The sequence below is a fragment of the Nymphalis io genome, chromosome 7, assembly GCF_905147045.1.
Source record: "Nymphalis io chromosome 7, ilAglIoxx1.1, whole genome shotgun sequence".
Taxonomy (NCBI): Eukaryota; Metazoa; Arthropoda; class Insecta; order Lepidoptera; family Nymphalidae; genus Nymphalis; species Nymphalis io.
In genome coordinates this window covers 13,530,072-13,554,756 of record NC_065894.1, presented here as the reverse complement: position 1 = coordinate 13,554,756, position 24,685 = coordinate 13,530,072, and the positions used below count along the sequence as shown (strand labels likewise).

The 24,685-nt window shown below is 38.2% G+C and overlaps 3 protein-coding genes and 1 pseudogene across 2 annotated transcripts in view; 1 reads left to right on the top strand and 3 right to left on the bottom strand.

Annotated features, from left to right (window-relative positions):
- Positions 1-24,685, top strand: part of LOC126769487 (uncharacterized) — a 1,339,673-nt gene that overhangs the window by 493,801 nt on the left and 821,187 nt on the right.
- Positions 1-24,685, bottom strand: part of LOC126769508 (uncharacterized) — a 729,621-nt pseudogene that overhangs the window by 586,752 nt on the left and 118,184 nt on the right.
- Positions 18,714-24,685, bottom strand: part of LOC126769526 (Na(+)/H(+) exchange regulatory cofactor NHE-RF2-like) — a 93,621-nt gene continuing 87,649 nt past the window's right edge. The window contains exon 3 of the mRNA XM_050488386.1: positions 18,714-18,930. The gene's annotated coding sequence lies outside the window, so the exon portion shown is untranslated. The remainder of the gene's footprint in view (positions 18,931-24,685) is intronic.
- LOC126769541 (Na(+)/H(+) exchange regulatory cofactor NHE-RF2-like) lies at positions 18,950-19,706 on the bottom strand. Its single transcript, XM_050488402.1, has one exon. It carries the CDS (start codon positions 19,637-19,639, stop codon positions 19,133-19,135), a length of 507 nt encoding a protein of 168 aa, XP_050344359.1. The 5' UTR covers positions 19,640-19,706; the 3' UTR covers positions 18,950-19,132.

Genomic DNA, 24,685 nt, shown 5'->3' with positions numbered 1-24,685 from the left:
ATTAAAATTAATTGTGGATACAGACAAAGATGATAAAGATTCGATGTGACCAATATGTATTAGAGGGACAACAATTTCAAATACTCTTATTATTTATTTTGAAACATAAAAAAATTAAATAGGTATTTGTACGGTTTTCTTAAATGCAAAGAATACACATTTGTACGCTCGTTATGTTTTTTCAATACTTTAGGGAGCGTTAGACACCGTTTGTTTATCAGTTATTAATCTCTGTTGAGATACCGGAATGAATAATGACCAGTGGTTCAGATTAAATACTTATGAAAATGTATAATGATGGTAAGTACGAGTGTGTAGTAATAGTAATATAGACTGCCTCGTTGGTCTAGTGGCTAGATATAAGGCCGCAGAACCCGAGATCCTGGGTTCAAATTCCAGGTCGGGCCGATAAAAAGTTAGGGAGTTTTTCAGTCAAAGATTCTCAGTAGCTTCCCGGAGATGGAAGTTGGAAATGTGTACACTCCCGTGCCTCAAAGAGCACGTAAAACTGTTGGTCCTGCGCCTGAACTCTTTCCGGTCGTGTCGGATTATGAGAGTGAGGGAATAGAGAATGCACCTGTGTTTGCGCACGCACTTGTGCACTATAATATGTCCTGCGCCGTTGGCTAATCTGCTGATATTGGCTGCCGTGCCTGAAATCTATTAGGAGGACATCAACATCTTCAAATTTTGGTTAGTAAAATTATTTATTTTTTAGCTTTTCTTCATATTTATAAAGAAAGTAAGTTATAACTTGTATACGCTAAATTCTGGATAAAAATTTAAATCTGAATATTATAACCATAATGATCTTATTTTTTATCTTTTTCTATTCTCCATTTATTATATTTGCGTATCATTACCAATGAATTATTCATTTAAAAATATAGTTTTAGAAATTATTGTGCACCTGTGGGTATTTATGCAACTTCAAGTAAGTCCCTACAATTTAAATAACTAGTCTTAAAGTATTAATACAAAAAACTGACAAAATGCAGTAGATAAAAATACAATGGTAACTGGCACAATTGCTTAGTGTATCTTGGTTGACAAAAGTATTAGCCACGTTATCTGTTCCTTATACTTGCACAATAGCGACAGATTAAAAAAATCCTTTACAATACAGTGACGGTGGTCTCGCTCATTCGACCAAATGCTAATTCGTTTACTTCTCTTACAAGGTAGAATTCATTCTCGTCTTTTATTATTCAAAAATATTCAATAGAAATACACTTTTCCAATTAAATAAGTGATAACGAAGTAACAGCCTGTAAAACGTCCCAATGCTCGGCTGAGGTGCAGGTGTTGTAACGACTGGGCCATCTTCAATCTTTTATGATTAATAGGTATTTTTAAAACGTTAGTTATTAAGCTACCTACATATACTAATATTTAAACTTTCCGCCTTACTTATGTGAAACATGAAGCTTTTGTCACATTAATTAAATGAATAATAAAATATTCATTGTCGTTTACAACGCTATCGTACAATAAAATCTTAATGCTAATTATTAAGAACTCTTTATTAGTTCAAACCTTTTTGTAAGCATACTCGTGTACCTGAATGTATGTAATTAATTAGTAGATATATATCTTGGCCAATCGGATATTCTAATTGGTTATTTGATTGCAATGTTTTATTCTTTAGCTCCTACGGAATTTCAGTAACTACACGTTAAAAGCCTTCCAGTATTAGATAACATAGCGACCGCTGTCACAAAATTATATTATATAAGACGCGGTGTGATATTTACATTAGATATTAAAATTATGAGGCAACATCAGTCAACGGTAACACCTGCCTGTGTTGCGAATATTAATCCTTTAAGTGTGGGCACTGACCATACTCTACAAAAAATGACATGCATTATGCCTTCTTATACATACAGCATCTTTATCCGAAATAATATTTTTGAATATAGATTCTAACGAGAAGAACTGACAACAAACTCAATAGTTAAGTACTCTTTTCCACCAAGTTAGTTTTTTTTTATTTAGGTATATTAATAATAAAACTTTATTGTTATCCAATACATACATATTATAAAAAGTAGCCCTGACTCCTGAACTGGCGTTACCCGTGCGTCAGAAATCAGTTCCATCCCATTCAATTATTAAAAAGTATTACAAAGGGTCTTATTACTAATTATTGTAAGTTAATCCAAACCGTGTGCGCGTGATGCATAAATGTGTGTATGTGTGCTATAATTGAGCGTGTGATGTGAATGTTCATTTATGAGGTAGTTAATAGTTTCTCAACGTCTTCATAATTAAGTTGTTTCAACCATGTTTTAGTTTTGCCTTTTAATTGGTAGTTATTAATGTCCTTTATTCTTGAAAATTGAGTATTTTTTATAAAATCTAGGTACGAGACTGTTATATTGTTGCTGTGCAAATTTACTTTTAACTTTATTGTAAGGAAATCGATGGAATATGAATTAAATACAATTAAATTTATTAGTTATCCGGTATGAAAATCAACGGATACTAATGTTTTCTTTATAATCGATATAGTCTTTTATTAAGTAAATATTTTTTCTTTATAAATTAGTTTTTGACATGCGATTTAAATTTATTAATAGGTCAAGTAATTTTATTTTTCTACTGACTTTGTTTATTTCATAACATCAACTAAATTTATTTAATATTACATTGAAACAAATATTATATCTAAGTTAACATGTTTTACACGTTAACACAGAAATATAACAATGTCTATTTTTTTTATTGTTTAAGTCAAATTTAAAATAGTACCACCCAATTCCCACCCGACGCAAAGCTGCCCATAATGCAGACTGCATTTCCGCGCTGTACGTTTTTTTTACAAGAAGTGTTCATTTATTATTATAAGAATTACCGAACTGTGGAATATTATTTGTTGTTAATGTCCCAGGAAGGTTTTCATTTATTAAGTTGGTTACATGGTAAAGTTAATAAAAAACAATTAAATTTGTACCTATCCTGCCTGTAAATAAACAAATATTAACTCGTTGTGGTTGTGGTTCAAGCTCCACTTGGTTCTTCGGATCACGGCCTTATATCTACCAAAGTGCCACAGGCCAAGCTGCCGCCATCAGCGGTATGCAAACGTCGCGTTTGGCACTATAAGTCGGCAGATTGGGACGGTATGCGCGATTACTATGCGTCAGTCCCATGGAAGGAACGTTGCTTCAGTGGGAATGAACCGACAGCTAGTGCCGCTGCTGTTGCTGATGAGATCATGTTAGGAATGGAATACTACATTCCTAGCTCAGATCTCATCAGTAGGGGTACGCGTAACCGTTGGTTAACTCGTGAATGTGCCGACGCTGTATCATCTAAGCAGGCGGCATATCGCGCGTGAATCAACGGCTGCGTTAGCGGGGCATCTAACATTGACTCACTGAAAGCAAACTACAATGAAAATTCCAAGTCCTGTAGGAAGGCATACACGAGAGCGGATGCACAGCGCATTGTACAGATTGGTCATGACCTTATTTCGCATCCTAGGATTCCTCGCATTGCAAAACGATTTCCACCGCTCAGAAATCCGGACGGATCGCTAGCTCACAGTCCGCAGGAGAAAGCCGATCTCCTGGCTAAACTCTTTGCCGACAACTCCGTGATCGATGATTGTAGTGCGCTGCCACCAACAATACCTTCATATGGCCACACGATGCCTGACATCAAAATCAGGCAACGTGATGTGCGTGCGGAGCTGCAATCACTTGATATACGGAAAGCTAGCGGTCCCGATGGAATACCAACCATAGTGCTGAAGAAGTGCGCGGCGGAGCTGTCTTCTGTGTTAACGCGCCTGTTCCAACTTTCTCTCTCTTCGGGATGTGTGCCGGAGGCTTGGAGAAGAGCTAATGTGCAAGCGGTTCCCAAAAAAGGGGATCGGTCTGACCCGGCAAATTATCGACCAATAGCTATCACCTCAGTAATTTGAAAGGTGATGGAACGGATTCTTAACAACCAATTGATCCATTACCTAGAAGATCGCTGTCTAATTAATGATCGTCAGTACGGGTTTCGACCAAAACGGTCCACAGGTGTTCCTCTAGCGTACGTAACACACCTCTGGGGTGAAGCTATCGACCAGCATGGAGAATCGTTGGCTGTCAGCCTCGATATCTCCAAGGCTTTCGACAGGGTCTGTCACAGAAGTCTTCTCTCCAAGCTACCGGCATATGGTCTGCCTGCTCAGCTATGGCCAGCTATGACCAGGATTGCCAGCTTCCTACACAAGCGTAGCCTTCTTGTTTTAGTAGATGGTTGCGCTTCACAATTCTATGTAGTGAATGCTGGGGTCCCCCAGGGATCTGTGCTATCTCCCACACTCTTTCTTTTGCATATCAATGATATGCTCTCTCTTGGGAACATACATTGCTATGCAGACGATAGTACAGTGCATGGTGGATACCACGGACGCGCAGTGGCTGGGCGGACGGAAACTGAGGAGAGGCGGGAGAATCTTGTCATTGAACTCGATAGGACATTAGAGCTCATCGCCAAATGGGGTTCGGATAATCTTGTTGAGTTTAATGCCAAGAAAACACAGGTTTGCGCTCTCACAGCGAAAAAGTCACCATTTTCCCCTCTTCCCTTCCTCTGTGGCACACCGCTGATGATAAAAAGCAAAATCGCCATCCTGGGGATGGACGTTCGCTGCGACTTTAGTCCAAGGGATTACATCGAGGCTATTATAAAAACTGCTTCGTTATAAATATTGCCCGCACCTTTGGGATGGCTCCGCTAAGTACCTACTGGAGGCCTTGGACCATTCTTCCCGACTGTACTGGCCGTCGTCGCGTTTGGACTCTACTACCACTTACCATCAGGTGGAGTAGAGTCATTACCATCCCGGGGCATATCAAAAAAAAAAAAAAAGACGATTTAAATTCCATGCATTTCAATTTGAAATAACTTCGAAGAGATACACTGAATACGGTTTTGTCACGAACTTTCTATAAATGACTTTTGTATATTTAAATGTGTAACTTCGTGAAAATTAACAAAAATAAATTAGTAATGAGTATTTAAAAATATTTTTTTTTATAATTTGGTTTAATTACTGCAATTAAATGAACAGTAATCATTTCAAAAAGTATATTATTCTATATTTAAATTTTCTTTTTCGGAAGCATAAAGCTTAATAGTCTCTTTCAAATTAAACTTATTTAATTTTTTTAAAGGCCCTAATGGTGAGTTCCCATAACAGATAATGATGTCCAGCGCGTGCTTTGATAAAAGTCATCGAAGCGTCATCAGGGGACCAACTGTCGCGTCTTTCTCGTAACTTCCGGTCGAAATTTTGCAATTATATAAATAAAAACCGACGGTGGTCCTACATTGATCCCGTGACAGGAAAGGGTTATAATACCTTAAACGTTTCAAGTGAGACGCATCTACAATTGGTCAAAAGATTATTCAAAAACATGAAAAACCAGTTGTTTCGGTTGATGCATTACTTTAAATATTGTCATTTATTGAACTTCAGCTTCCGATATGTATTTTGTCAAATTTTCAATAACCGATAACGAAATTTCGACCTTCAGAACTAACCCCGTGGACGGTCGGAGACAAAAGTTGAAAATGAAGAATTAAAGGCTATTGTGGAAGCGGATCCATCACAAAGCACTTCAGAGATAGCTGCAGTCTTCGGGGTAAGTGATAAAACTGTATTAATTCATTTCAAGCAAATCGGGAAAGTAAAAAAACTTGAACGATGGGTACCTCATGAATTGAGTGAATCGAACTTGCAAACACGCGTAGACTGCTGTGTTACTTTGCTCAACCGACACAATAATGAAGGGATTTTAAATCGAATCATTACTTGTGATGAAAAGTAGATACTGTACGATAATCGGAAGCGCTCGTCGCTATGGCTGAACCCTGGAAACCCAGCCAAATCCTACCCTAAACGAAAATTGACTCACAAAAAGTTACTTGTGAGTGTTTGGTGGACTAGCGCCGGTGTCGTTCACTACAGCTTTTTAAAATCTGGCCAAACTATTACGGCATATCTATTGTCAGCAACTGCAAACCATGAAGGAAGAACTAGCAACTAAACAACCGAGATTGGTCAATCGCTCTAGGCCACTGCTGCTTCACGACAACGCAAGACACACACTGTACAATTAACAATCACTAAGTTAAATGCTACAATTAGAATGTCTACGACATCCACCGTACCCCCCGGGCCTGTCTCCAACAGATTACCATTTTTTCCGGAATTTGGACTACTTCTTACAAGGAAAAAAATTCAACTCCGATGCGGAGGTCCAAACCGCCTTCAAAGAGTTAATTGATTCTCGCCCCCATGGTGTTTTTTAGTAAAAGGATCTATGAGATAGCAAAAGTGTATGAATAGCAACGGTAATTTGATTAATTAAATATATTTTACAAAAAAAAAAAAAAAAACTTTATATTCCTCCCGTACAAAACGCCAATTTCATATGTAAGGACCTAATAATAATATTTATATGGTTTTTTAAGTAAAGCTTCTTTGGATGCGATATGAATTAAATTTCAATATAGTATAAGAGCAACGTTTCTGTATGTAATGTTTAAGTGAGTTCCAAACCTTCTCTCCTTAATTAATTATTTAAGTCGAGTCTTTACCTAGCGATTGTTAAGTTAGGTACTTAAGTCCTGTGTTTGACAGAACTAGTTACTGTCTAAAAAAGACGGGTTGAAAAATGCATATCTAATTATGTATTTAAAAATATAACATTTATGTTACGTTCTTATAGCTCACTTCTCACACATACTTTTATCACCGAAATTTAGTTGAGAAGGTTTGATTTTTGATTTTTTATGTGAAACTTTGATTTTTAAAGACGTATAAATTCGTAAGTACATATTTTTTAATTGTTAATTTTAAGGCTTAGTGATAACTTGACGGTGTAATTATTTCAGTAAATAAATAAAATAAACTCAATTCACAAATATCAACGTTTAATTTGTTCTTGGAGTGATGTTTAAGATTTATTTACTGATAGCTTTTGCGTCAGTTTCGTGTTAAGCAGAAAACTCGGATGATGTCACTATTGTTTACAGCGACCGCATTGCGATAAATTGAACACAACTCGCTCAGTCTATACAAGAGCAAAGAACAAAGGTTTCGAATTAAGATAAAATTGTATAAAAGGCAAATAAAGGTTCTCAAATAACAAAATGTACTCAAGTTCTCGGCTGTAGTTCAAAAGCTGCTGTAATTTATACTAAGTAAACATGTCGCACGCGACTTTGTTAACGCTAACAATTCATAAGGACATTTTTTTGATCCCGCTATAAATATATGACATTAAGAGACTGTAACTGATTTAAATAATTACTAATTATATTTCTTTGCTTATTTTATTCCATTGGACATTCCTAACTGTAATATTTGACTTACTCCCAGCAAAATAGTAATAGAATCCTATTGTTTAAGGGGAAATTTAATATTTATGTCGCCTACAGTCCCGTTACGAGTCCCGCAGGTAGAGGATTACCCCTTCCACAACACCCTTTTACGCCCACAAATGAGACAGACGCGTTAGAAAATTGCATTCAGTGTTTACTGACTATTTGTTCAGAAAACAACACATGCTAAAAAATAGCTTTGTGGACCCCCTACGCGGAGGAACCTTTGGACTTAACTACAAATGTTAAACAGGAAGTCTCACCAGACAGTATCTCAACACCTGGTTCCAAGGTTCCTGACTATAGATATTCATCAGAGCCACCGAGTTTAGAACATGAAAATAGATCTTACAATTGTTATGAGTGCAACATCCCGCCGTCCCAAATATCTCCGGTCGAGAGTTGGAACTACAGAAACGCACCTTCAACATCGCAATCAGAGGACTTAGATGTCGACTCGCTGTCTGATGATGCCGAGTATCAAGCCTTTTCAAGCAGGATGCATTTTGAGCTATGGCCGAGAAGAATGGAGGCAGCTTACTTGGAAATAATCCGAGAATGAGGCGAGCGGTCCAGAGGAATCGAGACGCTGACGACTCGTACAGGAAGCAGAGAGAAAAAAACAATTACGCGGCGAAACAGAGCAGAGACAGACGAAAGTTAAGAGAAGTTCGTCACGCGTTTCAAGTGACATATCTAAAGAAAAGAATTGCAAAATTAAGGCCCAAGCTCAGAGAACGAGTATGTCAACCTTGTCAACATCGCAAACAAATACGGAGCTTCCACCGCATCCGTGTATAAGCACAGTGCAACACAGTGTTGAACCGTACCCATACATCGGGTATGTCCAGCCCATGTACGTGCCCGTTGTTGAACCATCGCCTGGGCCTTCGAGTTCCGGGTTGCAGCAATCGACTAATAATTATATAAGTACGTGCTTGATATCGCCACCCAAGTCTCCGGGATCAGACAAAAAAAAAAGCGTCCAACGGAGCTTCCACCGTATCCGTGTATAAGCACAGTGCAACACAGTGTTGAACCGTACCCATACATCGGGTATGTCCAGCCCATGTACGTGCCCGTTGTTGAACCAGCGCCTGCGTCTTCGAGTACAAATATGTCGCAATCGATGAGTGTCTCAAGGAGTACATGCGTATTTTCGCCACCCAAGTCTCCGGTATCAGACGAAAAAAAAAGCGTCCAAGTTATATGATAGATGTAGACGCTCTATCAGACGATCCGGACTACCTTGCGTTCGAGAGGGAAGCCCTCAGAGCAATGGCCGAAAAGAAAGGAGCTTCGTTGCTCGGTAATAATCCGAGAATGCGTCGTGCCGTGCAAACTAATCAGAACGCCGACGATTTCTATAAAAAAACAGAGAGAGAGGAATAATTTTGCTGCAAAGCAGAGCCGTGACAGGAGAAAACTACGAGAGATCTACAATTCACTCAAGGTCACTTATTTGAAAAAATACCTGTCTAAGATCATACGTCTGCTGTCTTCGAATAGGTGTATAGTGTGTGACCAGACGTTCCTTTAGAGATTTAGAATTATAAGAGTGTTTAATTTTTTTTATTTTGAACTATAAGTTCTAAACTCTAAGGTGTTTGTGCAATGATGTTTGTGCAATCTTATAAATAGTATACTTGGAGTATTACAAGGTTGTACATAATTTTCCGTGACTGCGTTGTCGGCTAAAACTTAATATATATAAAATTAAATACAGTTACATCCGGAGAGGAGCTATACGGTGTCATTTGCTTCCTGTTCTTGCATGAATAACATATATGAATCGTTCGAATTATCTTTCATTATTCACGAATGGTTTAACTTCTATTTGACCGAATGTTGCAACTAAAATCATATTCTCCAACAATTTTTTCTGCAATGGTTATAATAAATTACTTAAATTAATATCAGTATGTAACCAAAGAACACGTAGAGCATCGTACATACAATAAAATGAAGAAATTATTTGAAAACATTTCGCGATATTGTATCAGAAAATTGTGACATCATGATATCATTGTAATCAACCTTCACATTTTTCTATCTATTGTGTCAAAAACAAGCAAGCTTGAGTAGCAAATTAATAGCAAACGCAAAATCTACGCAACTCTTCATAATAGACCGAAAGTCACCCAATTGTTCTTCCGATGTGTCCCGTTGGTTCAGGTAGCGGAAGTAACCCGTGCAGCGGGGTGGGGGTGCCCTGCACAATTAGACCACACCCCCGAGAATAAAAGACCGGGGCGACCAACAACATCATTAGTTACTCGCAGTCAACCGTAACTACTAACCGTACTAACTAAAGTAATCATGGCTCTCTGGACACCATACGCTGAGGACTCACCATTAGATCTATCTGTGAATAGTACACGTGAAACGACATCGCAAACAAATACGGAGCTTCCACCGCATCCGTGTATAAGCACAGTGCAATACAGTGTTGAACCGTACCCATACATCGGGTATGTCCAGCCCATGTACGTGCCCGTTGTTGAACCATCGCCTGGGCCTTCGAGTTCCGGGTTGCAGCAATCGACTAATAATTATATAAGTACGTGCTTGATATCGCCACCCAAGTCTCCGGGATCAGACAAAAAAAAAAAGCGTCCAACGGAGCTTCCACCGTATCCGTGTATAAGCACAGTGCAACACAGTGTTGAACCGTACCCATACATCGGGTATGTCCAGCCCATGTACGTGCCCGTTGTTGAACCAGCGCCTGCGTCTTCGAGTACAAATATGTCGCAATCGATGAGTGTCTCAAGGAGTACGTGCGTATTTTCGCCACCCAAGTCTCCGGTATCAGACAAAAAAAAAAAGCGTCCAAGTTATATGATAGATGTAGACGCTCTATCAGACGATCCGGACTACCTTGCGTTCGAGAGGGAAGCCCTCAGAGCAATGGCCGAAAAGAAAGGAGCTTCGTTGCTCGGTAATAATCCGAGAATGCGTCGTGCCGTGCAAACTAATCAGAACGCCGACGATTTTTATAGAAAACAGAGAGAGAGGAATAATTTTGCTGCAAAGCAGAGCCGTGACAGGAGAAAACTACGAGGGATCCACAATTCACTCAAGGTCACTTATTTGAAGAAAGACCTGTCTAAGATCATACGTCTGCTGTCTTCGAATAGGTGTATAGTGTGTGACCAGACGTGCCTTTAGAGATTTAGAATTATAATAGTGTTAATTTTTTTTTATTTTGAACTACAAGTTCTAAACTCTAAGGTGTTTGTGCAATGATGTTTGTGCAATCTTATAAATAGTATACTTGTAGAATATTATTCTCTAAAGAATTGTAAGTTGAAATAAATTTAATAAATAACCAAACATAAATTGACCTTTTAATTATTTAAAACCTTTTAGTTTTGTTACAAAATCATACAAAGTTATAATCAATTTGAAGTTTACACTAACAATATCTATATCGAGTCAAATATCTTCAATAGATTTTTCTATCTTGTATCATAAAGATAAGGTGGACTACCGAGCTTAACCCCATTCAAGTCCCCATTGAATAAAAAGTTAAGTACATACCATTAAGTTACAATAGAATGGGTGCGGCTTGCGCAAGCGCCGCTTTTTGCTTCTTTCCGACCAATCGGGTTCATGAATGAGTGTTTATTGTGTATTCAAAGATGATCGATAGATATACATAATTTACTTTTATATTTACTTTAAATGGGTTCAGTGTATTTTTAATTTGTAGATAATCAATATAAAATGTTTAAAAGCAAATAAGAAACCGTTCAATATATGTTTTGCCTCTGTTCATCAAACGATTTGTGTTATGTTTATTAGCTATTAAGATGCACACGGAATGATATCAATAAATAAATGGAAATAAGAGTGAAAAAATAACAGTACGAAACTTGCAAATTCATATATGTACTACTCAAATTTTCAATAATCCACCGCGCGAACATTAGTGTTATATTAGCTTCTTAACTAAAGTTATTTTTAGGTTAAGAAATCTAAAAATAAAACTAATTCCTGTACTTAAACTAGATTTATTTCGCTACAAATAACGTTACACAACTGGATATAACAGACTACTATACTTTCTGCTTGATGACGTGCGGCAAGTCGAATTTACCTCGGACGCATTTCAGACCGCTTCACACCGGGACAATCTTTAACTCTGAAATTGATAACCAACCCAAATTCATCATACATTATTGGTGGCAGACGCAGCAGATACTTGTTAAGTTTAATATTAATCCATTTGGTTTTTGGTTAGTTTGATGGATCGCTTATAAAGCTAATCACAAGGTTGATAAGTAGTCACCATCGCCCATGAATTTTGAAAATATTAACTATTCCTTACATCGTCAACGCACCAATAATGGGAACAGAGATATATATCTTTTGCCTGCATTTACACTGGCTCACTCACCTTTGTAATTGTAAAAAGATCTATAGCTAAGTATATTTATAGTCAAGATGTGCTGCAGTATTATGGCGACTGCTCCATTTGTCATGATGAACCATATCACTCACCTGCCGACTCTAACGACCACGATATTGTGTTCCTGCAGGTTGTGTCCGATGCCCGGCACGTAGGCGATCATCTCTCGCCCGCTGGAGAGACGCACGAGCACGCATTTACGGTTAGCGGAGTTCGGCTTCTTGGGTTTTCTGATCAAGGTTTTTAGTATCACACCCTGAAATTATGTTCCTTATTTAACTAAAAGTAAGAGCCTGTTTAGGGAAACATAACAGGGGTTCTGGGTTATGCTTTAATGAGAAGGTTTGGAGCTTAATTCATCACGTTGCTCCGTCGACTGTTCGTGAATACACACACACATACACTTGTAGGTTTTTCACGTTATTTTACTTCAAAGTAAAGCACTGTATTAAAAACACAAATTAAACACACGAATATTCAGTGATGCTTATATGCTTGGTACAGATTTACTCGATTTAGCTAAATAATCGAGGTTTTGTAAAACACATTGTTAGGAGACTATGTAAAAATATATATCTTAATATTCCGTATGGGTAAATAAAAACCTTCATAATATAAGAGATATTTGTGCACATTGTCTTTTATGCACATTTCTAATGCGCTGTTCATAGCAGTAAGTTTTGGCATCCCTTGTTCATATGTTACAATTACATCCTAAAGTTGAGAGTGGTGTTTCAAAATTTTTTTTTTAATTTTATATTTGTATTGCAGACTGGAATCTAAGATGTAATGTCCTATTTGCCTGTTCCTTACCTAGCTTCTTAACTCTACAAAACAAACGATAAACGATATACACACACAACGATACAAATTATTGATATGAGGCGGTAAACTAATGAGTGGTATTCACACAAGCGCGCCTGACCATATTAATAGTGACATTTAACTGAAAATTGTAAATTAATAATTTAAAAAAACCTAATACACGCATTTTATAGAATTATTTTTTTCCAATTTTGTTTAATGTTAGTTTAGTATGGAGAGTGTTTCTGAAGGGACAATATTATTAAACACCAGTGAGTTTGTTATAGCCCGGTTTCTATATTTAACGAATTATTTTTTTACATCTGTAACCGATAATTTTGATATGACTTCAATACTTACGGAACGTTATTTTTTAAATGTTTTTTATTCATGCATAAGGCAAAACTAATTGTTTTTTTTTAAATATAGTAACCGGATATGAAAGAATAGAAGTATGAAAATAGTCAGCATACCTGGGCGAAAGGATTTCCATTGAGCGGATTTCTTGATTTTCTCTTTTTGATATGTGGACCCGTTTTGTGCATCTGCGCGAGGGATGCCATCGTTCTCGACAACACTGATGTTGCTTGGAGATTAGAGCCGGTTAGGAAGTCTGTTGTGGGTGCCACTCGACGGATTATAGATTGTGTGGGTGTAGCTGAATAAAAGTTTATAGAATAAAATACCATGATTCATGATATGTACTAATATTATAAATGCGAAAGTAGCTCTGTCTGTTGGCTTATTTCTGTCACGAAGAAATCGAGGTAGTCTTAGATTTGGTTAAGGTCTTAAGTATATAATTTACAGGAACATATTTGTTATGCGAACTGAATTACGGGGAAAAGCTATTGCTATATAATAAAACTGATATAAATTGAAAACTTGCACATTAAAAAATAAATAAACAGCATATCCAAATAGGAGTATTGTTTAAAATACATAGCTGACATCTTTTTCATATTTTTTTCGCACGTAGTCAATATTCTTATCTCATAAAACAGCAGATGCAAAACCCTCTGTTTCGGATTATCTTCCATCGTCATGTAGCCTAGATATTTTACTGTAATTTGAACTCTAACACAAAGACATAAGGATATCGAAAATATGCATGACGAAAAGGCTAAATGTGTACTGTTAACCGCGAATATATTGTTAAAATCAAGGTTTTGAAGGCGTTCTCGCAATTGTATCAATTGTGTGGGCTGTGATCAAATGTTCACATGGTCTCGTGGGGCGTTGTGTACTTTATAGCGGTTCTTGAAAGGTATGATTGACAAGTCCAAGGTGTTGTACGATTCGATGCAGCGGGAACATCAAGTGTGGTCTGTTAAACAACTATTTTGGATTTGTATACATTTTTATAGATACGGTTAAATCAACTGTTGTTTGTTTGGATGTTGATAAACTTTTCCTGGTTATAATATATTTGTTGATGTTACTTGCCGCTTTATCGATAACGGGCTTTAACAAGTTTCATAATACTAACAAATTATCGGTTTTGAAAAATACTAAAGTTTTTTAAGCTCCAAACCTCCTCCTCAAAAAGGGAGAGGAGGCCTTAACCCAGCAGTGGGGCATTTATAAGTTGTTACTGTATTTAATATTTCTTGCAATTTAACGGCATGGTTTTAATGACATTGTAATGTATAAATTTAACGTATATATATCGCCGTTGCAGTTTTATTATATGTACATATATAAAGTCAAGATTTTTTTTCCCTAGTTACCTAGTCAGAACAACAAATGATTATTATAGATTGTTTTGTTATTTTTAAAATAGATGTTATTTTTTGCAAATTAAAAATATTCCAGGAACCCGAAACATATTCAGAAGTTAAAATTATTTGAGCAACAACTAAAATAACAAACGTATAGTAGAGTCGAAGGCAATATCACGTAGTGTCCGGCTGAATGTTATTGTTTGAGAAAATCGTCGCCAAGTGTCTCCCGGGAGAGAGGCTTGCATCTGTCTAGCGCAAGCAAATATTATAATATCGGTACAAGTTACGAGCTGAACACTTGTTAAACGTGTTTTAAGATTTGTTGATTTCATATGCAATTAAATCAAAGCGACAATTGACAATAGTACAAATACATTTGTAGGTATAAGATTTGATTTGAGTAGAATAGAAGAATTAGTAACGTACCTATTTTATCCTGAATTTGTTGATTTGGGGCTGATTTATCGATGGGACTATGTTATTTTGAAAAGTGAAATGGCGATCAATAAATCGTTCGTATAAAATTAAAGAATTGAAGTAATTTTTTTTCATCAAAAATATTTATACAGAGCGTCATTTACAAAACGCGTATACACTAAACTTGGACTGTGTCTGAAACAGTACCTGCTCTTTTTGCGGATTATAATCCGCTAATAGTGGGCATTGTCCGCACACGACGGACACATAGATTTGAAATTATCCTTTCTGACAACGTTGCTTCGAAATTATTTAGAAAAAAAAGTCCACAGGCGACAATAGGGAAGAGTTGGGCTACGGGAGCATTGTCTGTTCCCAGAAACGCTGTAAATCATATTTGTGTAAGAATAACTTTAATACCACTCACAAATGGTACAACTTTATCGCAACTGTCAATTCAACATCTCATACAATGCGTTCGGTTATTGCAAATAACTGCACATTGTTATCAACAATAATAATAATTCTTGGAAGGATTCTTAAGACTTCTAGAAGAAAACTTATGATATATTTTCGTAACATTAACGAATTGATAGTATAATGTTAAATATTCATAATCTATATTGTTTAAATATGTATTATATATAAAAAGGAAGTAACAGATCTTAAATGTCTTACTGCCAATTATGGAGAAGGTATGGAGTATACTTCACCAGGCCAGATGGAGTATACTCCAATATTTCATGTATTTACTGGTGGTAGGGCTTTGTGCAAGCTCGTCTGTGTAGGTACCACCCACTCATCAGATATTCTATCGCAAATCAGCAGTACTTGGTATTGTGTTTTGGTTAGAAGGGTGAGTCAGTAATTACAGGCACAAGGGACATAACATCTCAGTTCTCAACGTTGGTAGCGCATTGGCAATGTAAGCGATGATTAACATTTCTTACAATGCCAATATCACTGGGCGTTGGTGACCACTTACCATCAGGTGGCCCATATACTCGTCATACCTATATAAAAAAATACGCTGGTCTACCATGGATTGGTTAGGTATAGTTATTATAAATAGAATTATAACTAACACAAGCGTTCCTATACAATTTTTATCCTTCATCATCACGTTTGAGAAGTGTTATTATAAACACACATCGAGCAAGTGAAATCTTAGATCAAAGAATTCTATACCTATAAAGGAAAAGTGCTAGAAAATTTTACTTCTTCTCAAAGATTCGAATTTTAAGCATGAGCAAAATTTCCGCGTCTTTAACGCTAAAGGATCTGCGGCGGAGCGATCAAAACAGACACAATTGATTCATTGCTACTCTTATTTTCTATGAGAAAGTTTAATATGGGAAGATCCCACGTAGCGTCCGGTCAACAATCATTACTTTTAGTATCATGCGATAAATATATCAAAAATATAATTAGTAATGTTTAAGGATTTATCACATTATTAAAATATGTAAATTTACAAATAATCAATTAATTTGTAAAGCATTAAAACTGTATTTACTACAAGTACGTAAATAAAAAAAGACATAAAACAAGAATTTGTAAAACATTATAAATACCGGTGTAAAATTTTGATATCAGCTCGTAAGCGATTTTTAGCTCGTAAAAAATACAGCCATAACAACGTATAACATATATACGTAAACTGAAAATATTTTTGCCGAAAAAACAATCGGATAGTAAAATATTTATACCGAAAATACAATAAAATGCTTATGTAAAATACTTGCATGATACTTCAGGACAACATAATGCATATCAATTGGTATAGTATTTATACTTATATTTTTGTCCATTTTTATATAAGTTTTTTTTAATTTCAATGCTAATTTAAATTCCCTTATTATTAGTTTAGTATTATTACTTTAATTTAACTAAAGCCGGTTGAGTCGTTATATCTGGTATTAGGCTTGCTGGTCCGTTTCAAATATTTAATAGTCTTGTTTTTCCTCTACCAATTTTTTATATTTGTAACCTGAAGTTACCAATAAGTATAGCACACTTTGGGAATGAAACAATCGCCTCCGGGTTATTTCGAAAGAAAAAATATATTTCTGTTATTGTTTATTGTCTATTTTAAAATGTGAGTTATAAAATATCTCGCAGAGTTTCTTTCGCCGTTTCTTCTTAGGCCTGAGGTGTTTATTTCCGAACCGGTGGTAAATTAATGACAATCAATAAGTAACGCTTCTATATTGACTAAAGATTTTCAAATTTGGAATGTTTAGATATATATTTAAGAGTTGTTATTATTAACCTGTTGATTTTCTAAATAAGTTTATTTGTGATATGAAATTTATTTCGACGAGATAAAAATTCGAAGTGGAATGTGCATTTGGTAAAATTTGCGACGACGAAATTGCGACCAATTTATTTTGTTTTGAAATGGTTTTGCTTTATTATTTACTTCATGCCATTTAAAATAACAGATATTATAGTTTACTGTGTTTGACTTTCAATCACAAGTTTTTGTACTATTTTAATACAAGACAACATTTCAAAGGAGCAGTTATACAAAAATTTGCATGAAATAGCCGAGTCATTATCCGGTAAAGCAGTGTTCGGAGTTCGGTGTAGTAATCCCGAATGTGCAAGCAACGTGCGACAATATGCACAAACCCGAGGTGTGAATGAGATCTTCATCAGCGGTCAGCGCTGACTCATGCCACCCTCACAACCCTTATTTACGCTTCGAATCGTGTAGCGTTAGCATAATACATTATTTCTCTGCTTGGACGCTTCGCTTCGATGCTTAGACTTTACTAATATTGAAAAAAAATATATAGCCAGCTACTATTTAATCCTTGTACTTGATCAAATTAAAAAAAAAAACAAATTTCCACAAGATCATTTCAATTGCTAATTTATTTATACTAATATTATAAATACGAAATAACAAGGGGCCCTGTCTGCCAGTCGCGATAGGGGTAAGGGGCAGTGTTAGGTATAAAAAGCCCATAAGTTTCAAGGTTGCTTCATACAAAATTTCATCAAAATCAGTTCAGTGATTTATTATTATTATGTATATATGTTTTTTGTATATATAATACTTTACGCTCATTCGTCGCCTATTGAACGACAAATTATTTTTATTATACATATATTATTATAAAATAAGTTTAATCAGTGATTCAGGAACTAGATGGAACTATATGACAAACAATAATCAGATTTATTTATCAGATTTTATTTTTATATTTAAACATTTAAATAGATGGTGTACTAAGTAGCAGTAACCTTAGTTACTGTCCATAGCTTTCAGTAATTTTATTATTTTACATTAGTTTTTCAATCATAAAAATATTATAAAGAGTTTAATCAAAACTAGATCGGTTTGATGTTATTTCCTGATTCAAACAAATATTACATGATTGCTAATGATTCGATTGTTTAAAACTTTACATATGAATAGCAGAAACAGCAAAATTTTAAAATATAGATTTGTACTTTATAGATAACTGAAAGATTACTTCTAATACTTGAAAACCAATCACAATTTATTGGAACACATTATTCTTCTCTAATAAATGACAAATAATATAATTTAAGTTTCTGAGGTGCTACGTAACAATATATTTGAATGCATGAGAAAGATAGAAAGAGAAGGACATGAGGCGTGCAGTAATCTTAATTGTATACACATAGATACGAGCAATGTGTCGGAGCAGTACACGGTTCGCGTGAGGTTCGCTTGAGGTTCGCGTAGCAGACGGGAACAGACCGAAGGACACGCAGCCGCAGCCTTGCGCTCCCGTCGGTAGGTAACATGACATCGTTTTAAACATCCTTTATTGATCACTCAACAATAATTGCACTTAGTATTTCTAAATCTAACTACACATTTAGGTAATCATTTCATAAAAATCGATTTTCCTCTTAAAATATAATTAAAATAATATTAAATTTCAATAGAATTCCTTAACAACGATCAGTAGTATGTATATGTACAACATTCAATGGCAATAAATGAAAGGCACGATATGTTACATTCTGTCGGGTGAAGCAGCGGCGCATTAAAACTATTAAAATTATTGTACTAGTGAATAAGATCGCAAATCAAACGTGATTTCGACGAGCACTGATGTCACCGTACAACGATAACAACTCGGGGCGAGGCAAGAGGAGAGCGCCCCGCGCCGCCTCGTCCGCACCTGCCGCGCGGCCAAGGGGGCGCTGCGCCCGTCGCCACCGGTGTGACCCACGCACACAGCCACACAGCACTCAGCACTGTACGACATGTAGCGACGCCGCATACGCAGCCTACGACACGCACTACACCCTCGTACGCACACTATCGCTCCTAGCACCTCATAGTTTCTTTACGATGTCAAACTTCGACTTTAGATCCATTGGCACCTTCTTTGGATCAACTTTTTTTTTTCGCAGCAAGCTGTGCGCGCATCTCAGCGGCTGTCATTTGAAGATTAAGGCGTGGTGGAGGCTCTGACGAGGGCGACTCGTTACGGTCAGTAACTGGCGAAGAATCGTTTGTACTCGCTGGCGAAGAAGCATTTGCTGACTGCGCGGATACTAATCCTGCCGAAGCCGGTCGCTCGGGAGCATCCAGATCAGGAACGGGCTCACCCGGTGCCGGAGCTACTACAAGTAATTCCGCATCATCAGGTCGTTGCTTGATACGCGCCACTACTTGCTTATGAGTTTCTCCGCTGATGCTCTGCCCGTTGACTTCTAAAATGCGATCACCGCGACGCAAGCCGGCTGCCTCCGCCGGGGAACCGTCGTCAACTTTGCCGATGTACTGTCCAGGCTTGCCTTTCTCGGCGTGTAAATTGAATCCATACCCATCGAAATTAGGCACCTTCCGCACGTGGCAGAGCCGCGGTTCCGCGGCCGCCGACCCGTTCGCAGCCATAACTATGACTGTGAATGCGCGCGATTGCTACCGCACACTCCGAGCCACAAACAATAATAATGGCTTATTTGTAGACATTGCTTTGCTATCCGTACATGTCCCAGTGGACATAATCCGGGTCCACGCGGAAGGGTTCCACGCAAAAGACAGGCGCGATCGCAATCCCCAAACTACGATTGATAACCATACCAAAACAACCCCTATTCTTTATGGCATAGAAAAGCATTTTCTCCACAAAATCTAGGCAGCTGCCAAAATTAATGCAGATGTCGATTTCGCGTATCGAAATTACATGTCCGCTAAATTGACAGTTATATACGGTTTCCTATTTACTATCGGATTTGTTTACGTACGATGTTATTTATAAGGGGCTTACATTGGGGATTTGAAATGCGTAACAATATTTATTTATAAAAAAAAATATTACATACATACATTTTTTAATCTGTATTTTTTGTCTTTAAATAAAATGATTATACAATTTCTGACAGCATACGCTGCAGAGACGTGTCTCTCTGTCAGGGACGATAGGTGATTATTACTCTAAAGATTTTTCTTAATCTAAAAATTATTCTATAAAAAACTGTTGTATAAATTACATTGAGATCAATATTGTTGAAGAATTGCTTTCAGTTGCTTCTTAGTGTTATTAATTTTTTTCTATTAAAGTCCCCATTAATCTAGATCACAGCTGTATTACGATCTGGTCTAAAACACTAATAAGTAATTTTATGTGAACTTTCGGTAACTTTGTGTCTTAATGGACAGTCTTTTTTTATAGTATAGGTAGGCGGACGAGCATATGGGCCACCTGATGGTAAGTAATCATCAACGCCCATAGACATTGGCATTGTAAGAAATTTTAACAATTGTATCACCAATGCGCCACCAACTTTGGGAACTAAGATGTTATGTCCCTTGTGCCTGTAATTACACTGACTCACTCACCCTTCAAACTGGAACACAACAATACCAAGTACTGTTGTTTTGCGGTAGAATATCTGATGAGTGGGTGGTACCTACCCAGATAGGCTTGCACAAAGCCCGACCACCTAGTAGCTTTTTTACAATTAGGTATAATTAAAGCCTAAATTTATAGGCAGAACAATTTATTAGTATGAACACGGAAACAATCATTTTCAATTACCTTTGCACTATTTTAATATTATTTAGTACTTTTATTTATAAAATTCCAATAAGTACGTGATTTTTTTTCATAACATAACCTCAAATTCTATATTTATTTTGGCATTTGAGTTTTGACATAAGGATGACAGAACAGACCGACGGTGCTGCATTTATAATATGTTTTAAAAAATTAAAAAAAGAAATCATTAATAATATTTTTATTAAAATAATTTTAGGTACATAAATATTTTAATAGTGCCTTTTAAATAATATAATAATACATTAATATAAAAGTGACACTGTCGTAAAATTCTCGATAGATGTCACTTTTACCTTTAAGCAAGTTAGCTTACCGCTATTCAACGATAGATGTCATTTTTTGTTATTTGTTCTAATATTTTTTTTTTTTTGATAATTCATGCCAAATCCCTACCTAATATATTTATATTAATAGCTAATGTTAGGCTTATACTTTCAGGCAGGAACGGAAATATACCGTACAGCGAATGTTTGCTTCGCAAGTCAAAATATTATTTTTATTATTGAGGGTACTGACGAATTTTGTTAAGATAAAATATTTATTAAAATTAATATGTATATATTTTCATAAATATATTAAAAAAAATTTATATAGAAACTTAAACAAAAACTAAAGTTGCCATATAATTAAATCAGTATAACACTTTAAAGCTTTTAAGAGTTTAAAACTGTTTAAGAGGAGAAGAGTTTAAAACTGTTTTTGTTCTATCCGTGCAGTGACGGAGAAAGAATACATTTCACTGCCCCTCTCTTTCCCATGGGTGTCGTAAGAGGCGACTAAGGGATATCTGAGCGACCATCTGCTCATCTGGTGGTAGGATGCTAACATCCGCCTGGCTTGTTACCACCGTACGCATGGTGAAAAACTCGTGAAGTGGCTTGCAGCCGCGTTTCGAGGTCAGCCAGCGTACAGCCAGAGCCCGAGCGAGTATTGCCGCGATGGGTGTTGGTCCAGTTGGAGACGGCTGTTGAACAAATGCCGGGGGAAACTGTATTGACCTGCCGGTCAGGGAGACCTGAAGAAACGGCTGTTCCGCTGGCCGCCCGTGGCATAGTACAGGGGCCCGAGCGTGCTTAACCAGCTCGTGAGGCTGCCCCACCAGGCCACGCATAATCTCGGGGTGGACCGTCGTGCCGGTTGGTGACCGGTAGGTGGGGTCCCGGCGGCCACTTCCGGGGGGGTTCGGGGGCCCTTCCGTCCGGCGGGTCAGTGTATTTTTCCTTCTGGCAACCACTTGGGGAAACACGCCTCCACACTTTGCCCATCCCTATCGTGGCAATACATCGCTCGCTTCACGTCTCTTTTCCATTTCATTTTTCCGAAATGGCGCAACAAAAAAGAATACATACATACCCTCGCTGTTTGAGGTCGAGTTCTCTAACATCCGAGGACTCCACACTAACCTCAATGCTGTCCACCACCATCTCGAGACAGCACGGCCAGCAATGTTGTTTCTCACGGAGACACAAATACTCCGTCCTGCCGATACCAGCTACCTTAATTATCCCGGCTACACGCTTGAAGAATCCTTCAAAGCGAAAGCCGGAGTATGCTTGTTCGTCAGGACGGATGTTTGCTGTCACCGACTACGCTGCTTGGAGGACCCCTCCTTCTCCATGTTGGTGGTACGTGTGGACCTGGTTCGTCAGAGCCGTGTCTACGTGTGCCTCTACAGATCCCACAATGGTGACTTGGAGACAAGCCGATTATTTGACCATCTTAGTCGGGTGGCAGATGCTGCGCAAGAGCAATTTCCTAACGCGGAATTGGTGTTTTTGGGGGATTTTAATGCCCACCACGAATCCTGGTTGAAATCCCTCAAAACTGACCATGCTGGAAGGACTGCTCATGCTTTTGCTCTTACACATGACTTGACCCAACTGGTTGATCAGCCCACCAGGATCCCAGATATTGATGGGCAAACACCTTCTCTACTGGACCTTCTGCTGACTTCTCACCCGGTGGAATATCAGGTTGTGGTTCAGGCTCCTCTTGGCTCTTCGGATCACAGCCTTATTTCTACCAGAGTGCCACAGGCCAAGCTGCCGCCACTAGCGGTATGCAAACGTCGCGTTTGGCACTATAAGTCGGCGGATTGGGACGGTATGCGCGATAACTATGCGTCGGTCCCTTGGAAGGAACGTTGCTTCAGTGGGAATGACCCGACAGCTAGTGCCGCTGCTGTTGCTGGCGAGATCATGCTGGGAATGGAATACTACATTCCTAGCTCAGATCTCGTCAGTAGGAGTACGCGTAACCGTTGGTTCACTCGTGAATGTGCCGATGCTGTATCATCTAAGCAGGCGGCATATCGCAAGTGGATCAACGGCTGTATTAGCGGGGCATCTAACATTGACTCACTGAAAGCAAACTATAATAAAAATTCCAAGTCCTGTAGAAAGGCATACACGAGAGCGGATTCACAGCGCATTGTACAGATTGGTCATGACCTTGTTTCGCATCCTAGGGGCTCCCGTAGCTTCTGGCGTCTGACCAAGTCTGTGCAAAACAATTTCTGCCAACCTTCGCTGCCACCGCTCAGAAATCCGGACTGATCGCTAGCTCACAGTCCGCAAGAGCAAGCTGATCTCCTGGCTAAACTCTTTGCCGACAATTCCGTCATCGATGATTGTAGTGCACTGCCACCTACAATACCTGCATGTGGCCATACGATGCCTGACATTAAAATCAGGCAACGTGATGTGCGTGCGGAGGCTTGGAGAAGAGCTAATGTGCAAGCGGTTCCCAAAAAAGGGGATCGGTCTGACCCGGCAAATTATCGGCCAATAGCTATCACCTCAGTACTTTGTAAGGTGATGGAACGGATTTTAAACAACCAACTGATCCATTACCTAGAAGATCACTGTCTGATTAATGATCGTCAGTACGGGTTTCGACCAAAACGGTCCACAGGTGATCTTCTAGCGTACGTAACACACCTCTGGGGTGAAGCTATCGACAAGCATGGAGAATCGTTGGCTGTCAGCCTCGATATCTCCAAGGCTTTCGACAGGGTCTGGCACAGAAGTCTTCTCTCCAAGCTACCGGCATATGGTCTGCCTGCTCAGCTATGCACCTGGATTGCCAGCTTCCTACACAAGCGTAGCCTTCGTGTTTTAGTAGATGGTTGCGCTTCACAATTCTATGTAGTGAATGCTGGGGTCCCCCAGGGATCTGTGCTATCTCCCACACTCTTTCTTTTGCATATCAATGATATGCTCTCCCTTGGGAACATACATTGCTATGCAGATGATAGTACAGTGCATGGTGGATACCACGGACGCGCAGTGGCTGGGCGGGCGGAAACTGAGGAGAGGCGGGAGAATCTTGTCATTGAACTCGACAGGACGTTAGAGCTCATCGCCAAATGGGGCTTTGATAATCTTGTTGAGTTTAATGCCAAGAAAACACAGGTATGCGCTCTCACGGCGAAAAAGTCAACATTTTCCCCTCTTCCCTCCCTCTGTGGTACTCCGCTGGTGATGCAAAGCAAAATCGCCATGCTGGTGATTGACGTTCGCTGCGACCTTAGTCCAAGGGATTACATCGAGGCTGTTATAAAAACAGCTTCACGGAAACTCGGAGTTCTGAACAAGGTGCGGCGCTTTTTCACGCCACAACAACTGTGCCTGCTGTACAAAACACAGGTAAGGTCTTGCGTGGAATATTGCTCGCACCTTTGGGATGGCTCCGCTAAGTACCTACTTGAGGCCTTGGACCGGTTGCAGCGACGTGCCGTACGCATTATTGGCGACGTAAAGGTCACAAACACCCTTGAACCTTTACAATTGCGTCGTGAGATAGCAGCACTGAGCGCTTTCTATCGACTGTATCACGGCGAGTGCTCTGAGGAATTATTCTCTCTAATTCCTGCTTCC

Bases quoted from the DNA above. Each gene is read 5' to 3' on its own strand.
- LOC126769541 (XM_050488402.1), bottom strand. From the start codon at position 19,639: ATGGCTGCGAACGGGTCGGCGGCCGCGGAACCGCGGCTCTGCCACGTG.